At 53.7% G+C, this 13562-nt stretch overlaps 1 protein-coding gene across 1 annotated transcript; it reads right to left on the bottom strand.

Annotated features, from left to right (window-relative positions):
* Positions 1 to 286: 286 nt before the first annotated feature.
* Positions 287 to 1249, bottom strand: FOXB1 (forkhead box B1; the record flags this gene model as incomplete). The annotated part of the gene is made up of 1 exon (XM_080351404.1): positions 287 to 1249. One exon carries the CDS (start codon positions 1247 to 1249, stop codon positions 287 to 289), a length of 963 nt encoding a protein of 320 aa, XP_080207530.1.
* Between the last annotated feature and the right edge of the window lie 12313 nt (positions 1250 to 13562).

The following is a 13562-nucleotide window of genomic DNA, read 5'->3' as shown; positions in this document are numbered from 1 at the left end:
GGGGGGCGGGCCGGGTCGGTTCTGTTTGCCTCAGAAGAGCAGAAAACAAAGTTCGGAACTAGGAAGGAAGCCGAGAGGCCAAGGAGGGCACGGCTGAAGGGCCGAAGCAGAAAGGCAGCTCCCGCGAACGGCAAACCTCTGTTTCCCGCGAGAAGCTGTCTCTGCTTTCGAGGAAAAGAAAGGGGAGAAGAAAGGCGCGGAAGGAGGGAGAGAAGGGAAGGAGGGGAGCTCCGAGGAAACTTTGGGAGAAAGGGGACGGCGACGGAGTCCGTGCGGGTGGCCCGGGTCAGTGCACCGCCACGGAGTGCAGGGCGGGCGCCGGGCTGGTGAGAGTCTCGCTGGGGGTGGCCGGGCTGCTTTGGCTGGTAGCCGTCTGCGAGGACGTGGGGCTGAGGGAGGGAGGCGAGTTCGAGAGGATGGTGGGGATGGGCGCGGGCAGGGCGGGCAGGGCCGGCACCGCGGCAGGGGTAGGCTTGATGGGGACGGGGATGGCCGGCAAAGTCTGCCCCCCATGGCAGAGCGGCTTAATGGGCACGCCGTAGGCGCCGTACTCGCTGCTGGCCATGGAGATGGGGGTGGCGGTGTCGATCATGCCGGAGCTGTACATATGGGGCCACCCTGTGCCAATGGAGCTGCCCACCGTAGTCAACTGGTTGGGGAGGGGGTAGGCGGCCGGCATGGGCTGCATCGTAGAAAAGGCGAGGCCCCCGGGCATCTTGTACTCTCTGGCGATGATGTTCTCGATGGCGAAGGGGTGCTTGAAGCTGGAGGGCTGGGACACACCGAGGTTGTACGTGGACATCTGGGGCAGGTGGGTGCCCGTGGCCGCCAGGGCGCTGAGCCGCAGCTTCGCCTGCTGCTGCAGGTACTGCGCCGCGTCCGCCGGCTTGCTGGGGGCCAGGTGGTCCGACTTGACCACCTTGAAGCGCTTGCGGCGGCGCAGGAAGCTGCCGTTCTCAAACATGTCCCCGCAGCTGGGGTGCAGCGCCCAGAAGCTGCCCTTGCCCGGCTGGTCGGGGCGCCGCGGTATCTTGATGAAGCAGTCGTTGAAGGAGAGGTTGTGGCGGAGGGAGTTCTGCCAGCGCTGCGTGTTCTCCCTGTAGTAGGGAAAGCGGTCCATGATGAACTTGTAGATCTCGCTCAGGGGCAGCATCTTCTCCGGGGAGCTCTGGATCGCCATGGCGGTCAGCGAGATGTAGGAGTAGGGAGGCTTCTGATCACTGTAAGTGTTTCTGCCCGGGCGAGGCATCTTCGCTAGAGGACCCGCAGAGATCTGCAGATGGGCAGCGACAAGGAGGGGGTCGGGGGTGGGGGAGAGGGGTGAATCCGAGAGGATTTGCACCAACACCCGGCCGGGGCAGCAGGTGGGTGTGAAGCTAGGCTGGACAGAGAAGGGCACGGGGAAGAGGAACGGCGGACCTCCGCCCTCGGGGGGTGGGATGGGGGCAGGGGTAAGCAGCCCTGAGCTCTGTGCCGAGTGTGGGGGAAAAGCGATGTGCCTTTCTCCCAGCTCCGGCCTCGCTCAGCCTGGCCTCCCCGCAGCAGCCCGCTCCCGCAAAGTTACTCTAGCGGTAGCTGTGCCTTCTGGTCTCGGCGAGGAGGAGAAGGAGACCCCCTCCCGTCGTCTCCCATCCCACTCCCTTTCAGCCCTGCAGATGCCCACCTTAAAGTTGCTGGAAGTTGACAGTCCGCATCCGGGACGCAGCTGGAAGTCTGGGCTCTTTCCCACCCCGCTCCGCCGACGTGTCTCTTGTTCCTTTCCCGGCCACTCTGCTCCGGTTTAGTCCCGAGGAGGCAGCGAGCTGGCTTGGTTTTGGGAATCCTCTTGTACACCCCTCCCTTCTCCGCGGGCTGAATCAGCTTCTTTTACACCACCGGCAGATGGACTGTAGCAGAGGCTTGTTTGCTGCTCTGCAGCCGCGATGAGCTAAGTAGTTGCCTCCATGTCCTTCCTCTAACCATCTGATAGTTTTATGTGGTGACATGAGCAGAAAAGACCCCTGTAGAGGCGCTTCATTAATGTGCCACTTCTTTGCTATCATATGACAATCGCCTTGGGAGCAGGGGGAGGGGAACGGGGAGGAGGGGGCTGGAGAGAAAGGCATAATCTGGTTTCATTTACACCTATTTACATGGACACCTTGAGCCAATGGGAATCATTTCCATTTGAAGACAAGGCGAGGGGTGAAAAGGCTCCGCCAGCGGAATTGCAGTGCGATGGTACCCGGTGTCTGGGGGTGGGGGAAGGTATGCACTAACATCTCTGTGGACTTTGCAGGAAGCTTAGTCTGCAATTCACACTTACAAATGGAGGTACTGAGCAGTGGGATGTTTGACATGGAAATTGCTTGGCTGTGGTATTCTGTTTGTTCTGCATTGTTATCTGATTTGTATTGTTGGCTAACTTAAGGCGAGCCTTTTTCCCTGTAACGAGAGACTTTCTCTTTGCCAAATCCGCTCTCTCCGAGCGAAGGCTTCTTTCGAGAACAGAAAAGATCGGGGCTCCTCCGTAACTGCCCCGGGAAGTTTCCTTCCCCCCTCATCTCAGGCAGCACCGTTGCTCTAGTTCCGCGGACTTGTTGGTGCAAAGCCGTGGGAGTCGTCTTAATATATCGCAGCGGCCGGGCTTCTGATCCGCGGCCGGGGCACAGCCCCGGTGTGCTCGGTGCAGAGCTGCCCTCTGCGCCGCTATCCTGCTCCTGGGGCCGGGGGGGATCCCGCAGAGCTGCTCTGGGGTAACCGGTCCCTGTCACCGATTACCGTGCTAAATATCGTAAACCTGGTGGCTTCCACGGGATTCGCGTGATGTGTCTCAGGCTGTTCGTGTGCCCGTACGCTTCTCGGTGCGCATTTGTGCGTGTGGGAGCAGGTAGGATGTGCAACACCCGAGCTGCGGCTCTCTCGGCCCCACTGTGCTGTCGCCTCCCCGGGAACCAAGGCCCGATCCTGGAACCGCAGTCCCGACGAGCACTCCCACAGCCGTGTGTCCTGGGGGGACGATCAGGCCCGGAAGGTCCCAGGCTTGCCCTGGCATAGGAGGGAAGTTTGTATGATGTGTATTCCCGAGGCTGCGGTGCATCCTGTCACCCTAGAGCCACAATAAAAGATTGTCTCGGGAGCTGCAAGCCCTGCGAGGAAGAGCCTTTGTGGTGAATACACATGCACTCCATTAACAATATTTTCGGAGTCGGTCAATAACTCACCAAAACGTAACTTAAACACGATGAATTTAGGAGATTAAACAATTTCATTAATATTGAAATGGCTGCTGAGGCTGAGCGCGCCCGCTTGAAATGCAAGCGCACGTTTTTCAATATTAACAGAAGTACTTGAAGAAAAGAATAATGTCACCTTCTTAATTCAGCAAAAAGAGGTGGGGAGGGGGAGGGAGAGGGAGCGCCGCGCCGGCTGTCCGTGCGGCGCGGGCTGCGGCGAGCCGGGCTCTGCGAACGCACAGAGCTTTTGGAGAGACAGTCCCCGGCAGGCAGGGCTCCCTGAAACCTGGCAGCAGTTTGAAAATGCATTTCACAGTGCAGCTAGCTCCGACGTTGCGTGTATTCAACTGTGGTCCCCTCGTTCCAACACCGTTGCCATCGGTCCCATCTAATTCCTCTCGGGGCAGGATGTCTCTTAGAGTATAATGGGCAAATAATTGTGTTTCTAGGAATCCGAGAAGTCGCCTTCGGCCCGGCGTTGCCGAGCGAACGAGCGCTTTTCGGGGGACACCTGCCGCTTGTCACCCCGTTGCAGAGAGGGTGTTGGTGCGGTTCGGAGCCCGGGAGCGACCTTGCTCAATTAACCGGCTGCGAGACGCTTCGCGCCAGCCGGGCAGGGCAGGAAGGCAGCCTCCAAACTTTTTTTGGGGGGTAAGAGGTGATGAGCCGATGGGCGTTTGTTAGAGGGTAGGAAAGACAATACTCTGAAATTAGGACAGATTCCTCCCAGAGTCACCTAGGACACTGGCCAGAAGGTTTATATTTTTGTATTGAGAGTCCCCAGATATGCGGGTTTAATGAACAGCCCCCCCAACTTCTAACACCCCTCAGTTCGGGTTTTGTGTGTCAGCCTAAGTTCGCTTTTGGGATGCCTATCAAAAAGAGAGCTCAGAAACAGCACGGGAGTAAATAAAATCAGTCTGACAAATTCTTTTCTTCCTCTTTTTGCCGGTATCTTTTATTTCCGAAGAAAGAAAGAAAAAAAAAAAAAGCCGCTGGCGCAAATGGGGACCCACAAGCTGTAAAGTTAAAGTCGACTTCCGTTGTCATTTGCTACTCCGAGTGTGAACGAGGTATGGCTGTAAGTCGCCCGTTTTTTCTGGTGTGGGTTTTTTTTTTCTTTTTTTCTTTTTTTTTTTTGGGGGGGGGGGCGGGGGGGGGCAGTGTGGTGGCTTTTGGGGGGGTTGTGTTTTTTGCTTGCTTCCCCCCCCCCCCCTGTGCAAAGGAATGTGTGAGCAGAGGGGTAGGGCAGGCGAAGCCATCCTGGTAATTGATACCCAAAGTTACACCGCCCGTTAAACACGCAACAGATGATAGACTTGGGCAATATAGGATTTCAATGTAACTTGTAGCATTTGCCTTTTACTTTGAAAGCCACTATTACAGAGGAGTGGAGGGGGCAAGTGAATCCAAATCCATTGTGCAGAAAACCAAAACAAATAGACCTTTTTCTGAAGCCTAATTCAAATAAGGAGCTCAGGAGAAGTGTTGAGAAAACGGTATAAAATACACGTAAGTCAATTATATCAATGTGCAAACCCAATGGAAATCTATTTCTTGCAATAGCCATTCAGCCTTTGCATGGAGCCCATCATGGACCACCTTTCTGCATGGAAGGTTCGCAATAGCCCCCTTTCCCACAAGCAAGACCACACACGTTTACAGATTTGGTAATAATTTATGCTAATTTTCCTCCATAAATCCACAATTCGCTTCAGTGGCAAAGAGGGCTGTTGAGAGAGGAAAAAGAGACAGAAAAGTGACAAATACAATATTGATTTTGAATCCTTGTGGCTGCAAGCAGGTGTGTAGCTTAGCAGAGGGGAGGAGTGGGAGAGGACCTGTGGGGGAAGCCAAGAAGTTTTCCAAGGATAAAAAAAAGAAAAAAACACCAAAAAAACCCCACTCTGTGTGAGAGAATGGCTCACAACCTTGTTAATATTTACAAACCAGTTGGGAGAAAAGAGAAGGGAGGGGAAAAGTACCAGCTTCTTAGGGTTTCCTAGGCTGCAGAACACAATGCCAGGCTCTGAGCAAGCTTCCCCCGTTTTGGAAAGTCAGCTCCAGGCTGCTGGTTGTGGGTGCATTTCGGCTAAGCCTGACTCTCTTTTTTTTGTGATGGTTCTGTTTCTCTTTGCTCCTTGGGGGCCGTGAGGGAGAAGGAAGCGGAAAGATTTGGGCTCTCCCGCTTTTCTGTGTGCTTAAATTACTGGTGCGGTTTCCCGAAGCGCTCCAGCCGCTCTGGGAACCGCGGGGCTTTGTCCCACCCCACATTCTTCACCAAATCTGCCACTTTGGCGTGAAACTACTTAGCGCCCTTTCAAAAGGATTTTGTTCCTTTCGCAATGAGCACTAAACAAACTCCCCCTGCCTGTCAAAGCTGGACTGAGAGCTGCTCCCCAAACCTGTATTCCTGATAGCAACAGAACTGCTCGGATTTACACTGCTCTGGGGGAGCCGGGCTGGGGCACGGCTGCGGCCCGCGAGGCTCGGCGCTCCCGGCCCTGGGCAGCGCGCTTCGCTGCCCCGTCCCTGCCGCCGCCGCCCGCTTCGTCGCTGTCGCGCTAGCTTAATACCGCCTCCGTGTACGTGTGCTCTCGCCCGCCCCGTCGGGGATTTCAAGCCCCAACCGCCCAACCGGGCATCTGGCCCCGCTGCGCCGCCACCGGGTCCCCTGTCCCAGGACTCCCTCCCTCCCTTCCTCGTGGATGGAGGGATGGTGGACGCTGATCTTCGTGGGATTCAGGGAGGAGGCAGCTCTGCCACTGCCCGCTCTCCCTCTTCCCGGGGGCCGCTGCGGCCCTGTCCGGCGGTCCTGAGGGAGGCGGGCTGGGGCGCCCGAGGGCCCGTCTGCATGCAAGCGTGCGAGTGGTTGTGTCGTGCGTGGCGCCGTGCTGTGGGCAGGCGGAGCCCAGATGCGCGTATGAGCCCCGAGACGAAAGTCTGTCGAAACTCGAAGGTGTCTGCCGGCGGCCGCGGAGCTGCGCTCCGGACCCGCTGCCCTTGCCGGGGCGAGTGGGCCTGGGCTCGGCGCAGGCTTCATCGCTCTCGAGCCCCGGCCCCCGCGCAGCGCGCAGCCGTTTTGGCCGTGCCCAGCGCCCTGAGAGCCAGCGCTGGGACTACCCGTCTTCCTTAACCCCGAGAGAAGACTGCTTTTCCTGATCATCTATCCTGGGGCTGTCCGAGAGCACCTGGTTCCTGACCGGAGCCAGTTTCCCAGGAGAGCTCTTTCCACTCTGCGCTCCACCTGCCGCCGGCAGTAAATCCACACGCGGGTACGCGCAGTACTGCAGGGTCCGGCAACACCCGCCAGGAGCTCCCTGGGACGGCTCCGAGGGGTGCCAGGGTTAGGCGGGTCCCATACACTGAGTGCGTGAGCCCGGGCTGGGCACGCAGCTCTGCCCAGCACGGGGCCCGCTCTCCGCATCCCTCCGTGCCCGCACTGCTTCTCCCCCGCCCACCTCGGCTGTCCGCCCGCTCCCCACCTCCGCGGGATGCGCAGGTGTGCGCCCGGGGCCGCGGGCTTAGCCACCGCTTCAGCGCCTCCCCCCGAGCGTTTTTAGCGCGGATTCCAGCTCGAGTTACTGTATTGAGAGCCTGTCTTTGTGATAGACTTCCCCTCCCGGAGGCGCTGGACTATTTATCTAAACTTCGGGGATTTGATGGTTTGTTTATTTATTTATTTGGAGAAGTATCGGAGGGGCCTCGCAAACTTTTTCTTTTTAATCTTCCCTTTTAAATAAATGTCGCATTTCAAGCTGCCCTCTCTTCTCTTTTTCGCATTGTAGGAAATATTGAAAATGCCACCTTAGTATTGAAGGGATTAACTTGCTTTTCTCCCAGCCCCTAACTCTGGTGTAAAGGGAGCAGTAGATCAACTGTATAATGTGTGCACTGTTTGGTCATTTGTACAAGCAGAACAAAGGTTGAGCTAAGCCAAATTGCATTGCACTTGTGAACCGAGTCCCAATTTGAAGTATCTTTTACAGCAGGGGGAATGAGAACAATTTCGTGTATGTCTAAAAGGGAATAACAAAGCCACTTTCTAGAGCATCTCAAAGTGAAGTAGTGAGGCGTGACATTCCCAGGGTGAGGAGGGACAAAGGCAGGGTCAGGGGGATGAAAAAGGGAATCAAACAGCCACTTTCACATGTCTGCCCTCAACTGCTGCACCTCTCCATAATAGGAAACAACTGTTGTAAAAAGGGGGATTGCTCCCATTCATTCAAAATAGCAAATGATAGCTAAACAACATTGTCAAAACTGAATCAACTTCTGTGCAGTACCACCCAGAAAAAGGTATTGTGTTTTGGTTAATAGCTGGGTGGAGCAAACTTGATTTTCCTTTATTTCTTTCTCTTTCTTTCTTTTTTTTTTTTTAAGGACTCTTCTTTCCAAATCAGTCCGTTTCATAAACTTTTTTTTTAATTCCTCAGCTTTTTTCAAAGCCATGCTCATCTCACTCACGCTTTCTGCCAAAGTCTGCTCTTGTCTTGGTGTTCCGTACAAAACCAGAAAGAAGAAAAAAAACCGCTGAGTCCTCTTCCCGCTGCGGTCAGAATTGCGGTGCAAAATCCATAAGCAATGTAAATCTTCCCTGAACTGCATGTCTGTGACGCCGGGCAAAACCACCTTTAAATGACTAAGTTATTACTTAGCCAAACATTGTGAAATGGTTTTTATGACGATTGACGATGATTTTAAATTGGATATCCACAAGAATAATGGCGTGCACGTTACGGTTATTTCCCCTCTTTAAAAGCAAAGCTAATAACCGCTTGCGGAATTCAGGCTCAGGCAAACTTTAAGAGAAACATTTTCCTCCATTGTGTGAAGTCTTTAACGAGCCGGGATTTAATTAGGGTCAGAACTTTGAATGCTTGTGTTTTCCTCCCTATTGGCAGGGGGCATGTTTGCAAGCAGATCCGTAAGTTACAGCCGTAACGCAGCGGCGCGGTGGGGAGGGAAGGGGGGTCGGTGTGGGTGTGTGGGCGCGGGGCGCTGCGCTCTCCTTTCCTGCCGCAGCGCCCCCTCCCACCGAGCTGCCACCCACCGAGCTGCCCGGGGACGGGGAAGACAACTCCTGAACGAAGGGCTGCCCGCCCCCGCTGCCCGTCCGGGTCCCGCGCCGCCCGCCAGACCCCCCGGTGCTTGCACACATGCAGCCCGGGCCCTTCTCACGGGGGAGGGCGGCCGCCGGGATGGGGGCAGCGCCATCCTTGGCCACGCTGTACCTCAGAAAAAGCAACAGGGCGGCCCCTCTCCTCCCCGTACTGCAGGGCCGGAGCAAGCGGGACGCGCGGGCGGTTCGGGCCGCGGCTCGGCGCTGGGCTGCGCTCACCGCGGGGCAGGGCGCGGTAGAGCGCACCGCACCGCTCGGCGCCCGTCCAGGGGAGGGGAGTGGAGGGGAAGGGCACGACAGGTGTGCGACCTGCCACCGGGCAGCCTGGCAGTTACGGGCGACGGGCTGGTTACGTTTTCGGAGGCTAGCGGCTTCCAGCGCTTCCTTACATTTGTTGGCATCCTCCGCCTGCCTCAGCTCCCCGGCTGCTGCTCTAACGACGCGAGCGAAGCTCCCGTCTTCCCATCAACCCTCAGCTCTGTAGCAAAAAACATATTAACCTTCTTTAATATTTCATTCCTGGAAGAGGTTCTTTGGATCTAACTTCAGAAAATATTTCCCCGCAGCGATTTCTTCCCTTATATTTTTCCCTGTCTTTATTATCGAGCGACACTGTGGTCATACAGCATTTAATCAACTTGGCGAGGAAAGATTTTACATGGGAATAAAAGACATCGTGAAATAACAGGTATTTGAGGTCTGAGAGCGGGATGTCTGCTCTGTCGTTCAGGGGAGAATCCCCTTGTATTTCTTCTGCTAGGAAGTATTTCCGTATAAGTTTGCTCTCTTTTGGGCCGCAACCTGTGAAACCCTTGCCCTATATCTTGGGTGGCGGCAGTTTCAGTTGGCACGACTGTTTCCTGCTCGGGGCAGAATCGCACCGTGCAGAAGCCCCCGGTAGCGGAGGGAGCTCCCTGCCCGCGGCGCGCAGCCGCTCGGCCCCGCGGACCTGTTAGTGGCCCCGCGCGGAGATGCGCGGAACTGGGCGGAGCGTCCTGGGTAAACTGCTTGTGTATTTCACATTATCATCCCGCTATCTGCAGGCAATGTAGATTTTCTAAAGATCTAATGAATAAACAACCAGCAAGTGCTGGCGGTGTAATTTACATTGTTAATGCCTACATGTGTATAATAAATATGCATTTGTATGTCTTCAAATAAACTCTTTTTAGTTTCTAACCTGTGGTGATTTTTTTAAAAGCTGTCTTTTCCAAGAAACCAATTTTCCTTTTCGTTTCCTGAGCTGGTAGGGAAGGAAGCAACCTAGCAAAGCGCTTCATGTCTGCTTGTAGTGAGAGCGGAGGATGCAGGGCCTGGGCTCCCCGGGGCGCGGCGGGCGCAGCCACCGCTCCCTTCCCCGGCTCGGGAGGCGAAGGCCACGGCCAGGCAGCGATAGGCACTCGTTTCTCAGTGCAACTTGCCACGCTTTTAACAGCAGAACAATTTAAATGTATAATATTAGCTCACAGTATTAGTCTGGAGGTGCAAGGAACAATCCATTCAGAGACCGAGCTTCAAAGGCACCGGATTCCCCTGAAGGAAAAGTTTACAAATGTGGCCGCTCCCTCCCTCCTTCCCTGCCTCTTCCCCCCCCGCCTCCGTCGGAGACAAGCGGTTTTCCCTGAACGCCTCTGTAGAGGGCATCCCTGACCAGATTTCCTTCCCCTCGCCGTGCAAAGCCCGCTCCCCGCGCTTGGAACCGCGGAGCTGGCGACTCCGTGCGCAGCACCGCCGGCTGCAGACGAGGCTCCGCGCCGCCCCCGCGGGGCGCCCGCTGCCAGCGGTAGTTGAAGGGGAAGCACTTTGGCTTCCAGATCTTCAGGCTGAAAAGCCTGGCACTGCGCAGCCCCCGCTGACTTCACCTTGGGAGGGATAAAGATTTTCCCCTCATTTTTCGCTACAAACCAGGTGCCACTTTCTTACACCGCTTGATGGCAAATGTCTCATCTTCAGCGAGCTGGATCTGGCATACATTATTTTAATTAAGTCTATGGCGATTTACTTTCCTCTGAGATCCATTCCACGGAGCAATTAGGAACGTATTGGTGCTAGCACATATGAATATTCAGGAGAGTGTCAATTAATTAGCAGACAGAGGAATCTCATTATGGCGCTCAAAACCCTTTTAGTGCTAAGCAGAATTAAGGGGGCATTTGCCAATGTGCTGGATTAGTGAATATTTTACTGCGCGCTCATTTAACTTCATTATCATAGCACTTACGCTATTCTCTGATTTTATTAATTAAATTGCTCATTAATTTATCCAGAAAGGAGGATAAAAGTTTTATGACGCCACAGCACTGGCGTAGACGTCTAACAACCCAGCCCGCCCGGCTCGGCCGCGCCGCTGCGCGGGAAAGCGGCCCCGCGCGTTGCTGCCGCCTCGCGCCCCAGAGCCGGGTGAGGCGCGGCAGTTGGTGCTGCTGCAGCAATGGAAGAAACGGGATCGCTGCGAATTTTGAAGCGTAGACGACAGGTTTCATCTTCTTTTCTACTTAAATCTTTACATCTGGGGAGCGGGAAAGCCCGCGGTGCGATTAACCCCTTAATCTCTTCACAAACTGCGAAAAGAAGAGGAATATTCTCCTCTTTGCTAGTACTCTGGGCAAAATCGAATGCGATCTCTTCCCGAGAGTGGTGTCATCTGAGCGGCTGGGCCGGGAAGGAGCGGGGAGGGCTTCCCGGTGCCGGGAGCGGTGGAGTGCAGGGCGATCGCAGTTTCTTAGCACAGACAGGCGAACTGCGAGACAGGAGGCAGAGAGCAGGATTATGCTCATTTTCTAATTAGGCAATACGCGAATTCTCATAATTTTTCCAAGGAGCATTGTATTAAGAGCAGCTATTTAAAAAAAAATGTCCGTGGGATATTGTGCTTTGCAAAAAACAAACAAAAATTCCCTCAGAAATGTTTAATATTAAATATTAATCGGATTTAAATTCAATAGCCGTATCTTGCGACAGTTATAGATGTGCAGGAAGCTATACATAATCAGCACTTGTGCATCTTCACACAGGAGGGATCGACCCGGTGTCAGCGGAGGCTCCGCGGAGGAAAGGGAGACCGATGGAAATGTGTTTGAAAAGTCACCTCCATTTCAACACCGAGCGCGGAATTTGCCCAAAAAGGTTAGAAAGACAAATATTAAATCTGCCTTCACAAAGGGAGCCGCTAAATAGATCCGAAATTAATATGCATGTAAAATTAATTAGCTGCATTTCGTGACATCAAAATAAGTACCTGGGAAACAAGAACACCTTCTGGGCATTTGGCACCATATGCTAGAGTTATAGTTAATTGACTAATTACATAAATTAGGCATTAATTTTACAACACATCAAGTATAAAAGATATCTCAATTAATTGCGGAGAGAAGAGAAGGTTAAAGGGGCGCTGGGGGTCCGGCCAGGCCAGGGGCTGCGAGCGAGCGGCGGCCGGACCCACCGGTGACTTGGGGCGGTCATTAGCGCGCGCGGGCAGAGCGCTGCGCTCGTTAGGATCAATTAAGCAGCTGAGGGGTGATCAGCGATGCAGCGCGCGCGGGGCGGCCGCTATCCCCGCCCCGCCGAGTCCCACCGAGACCCGCCGAGCCGGGAGCGCCGGAGCCCGCAGCCGGTCCGTGCACAGTATGGCCCGCGGCGGGGTTCACTCTCTCTGCTGTGACCCTGCCTGCTCCGTTTGGGATCGGTTATGATCGAGTCCCTGGCCCTCCTGCGCACCCCCTTTCGGGTAAGAGAACTCAGTTCTGTGGAGAAAAGGTGCAGGCTTGTGTTGCCCTCCCGTGGAGTTAGTCAGATTTTTCCGTTATTTTAGTGAGAGCAGGATTAAGTTTCAAATAATACTAAAAACTTGAGGTAACTGGAGCCACGGCGTGCTGTTTCTGTGCCTCCGAGGTATGAGGTGCTGCTCTGCAGGCCCAGCCCCGGGGGTCTCCTCACCGGTCAGGGAGCTGCCATGAGGCTGAGGAGCTGCCCGCTGAGGCAGCCCCAGTCCCTTCAGAAGAAAAGGGGTGTCCAGCTTCACTTGACTGCACCCAAAAAGGCGCTATGCTGGGGTTGGTTGCGTTAAAATGCAGGAAGGATTTTCAGCTAATGGGAATAATTACATCTTTAAAGCTTAAAATGGCAAAATTCAAACCAGTAAGGGAACACTGGAGACCAAAGGAAGCCCAGGCTATGGAGCGAGGAGTGGAAGGATTTTCATTCTGAAAGTATTTGAATAGTGGTTCGCATTTACCTTGGGATTTGCTGAATACTGTGAAGTAAGGAAAGAAGTTCTACTTTGTAGCTTTTGGCAAGGTGACTGGTGGAGCCAGGCCTGCCTAGCAGAACAGGCAGTCTGCAGGGAGGCCTCCCTTCTGCCTCTGTGGGGAGCTTGGAAGCTCTTTGTGGGTCTCTAGTAGTTTCTTCTTGTGAGTCCTACTTACTAATGTAAATAAAATTTTGCTTCCCTCCTGCTTTGTAAATAAATTTTCCATAGGAAGTGGTCTGCTTGCATGAGTAATAATATAGCCTGACTGCTGATGGGCTAGAAAACAGATGAAAACCTGCCACGCGTCTATCTTTTTATTGAGACAAAATGTTCATTTTGATGTAGCAGTTTTGTGCTGTTGCCAGATGCTGAAGGTACTTGAGGGAGATGTTGACAAGTGGATAATTGTCAGCAGAACTAAAACAGACACTTTGTTTACAGTTGAGCATGATTAATTGAGAGTAAATAAAACAGCAGCCCTGTTCATAAACTCTCAGCAGCTCAAGTTCAAAACCAGGCAGCACACCAGAAAGGAAGGCACTGAACCTGCCATCAGTTTCGATGAAGGGCTTGTATATAGGGGTCAGTAACTGAGCTTGATAATTAGAACACAGTGCAGCGTGGGGCACCAGCCTCTAGGTTTCAAGCCATGTGGTTTCCTGCTTGCCTTTTCTCTCTGCTGATTTTTTTTTTCCCATTTGTTTTGGTTTACATGGCTGGATCACAAAGGGTTGCAGATCACACTTTAATTTAAAATAAAAATTTGCACATCTGAATACTTGACACAGTTGACGTGCTCAGGTAAAATGAGGGGATGAAAGTGGTCTAGGATACTTTATCAGCAGTAAAATGTTAATTGATGCAGAAATCTTCATTTCCACATTGTAACTTAAGGTTGAAGTAGAATATTTCATACTTTATAACAGTAGTAAGCAGCACAGATTAGTGCTGATGATCGGTAAACCCCAGGTGTACT

This window comes from Nesoenas mayeri (assembly GCF_963082525.1).
Source record: "Nesoenas mayeri genome assembly, chromosome: 11".
In the NCBI taxonomy this organism is placed as follows: Eukaryota; Metazoa; Chordata; class Aves; order Columbiformes; family Columbidae; genus Nesoenas; species Nesoenas mayeri.
The sequence above is the reverse complement of the archived record's forward strand: the minus strand, read 5'-3'. Positions and strand labels throughout refer to the sequence as shown.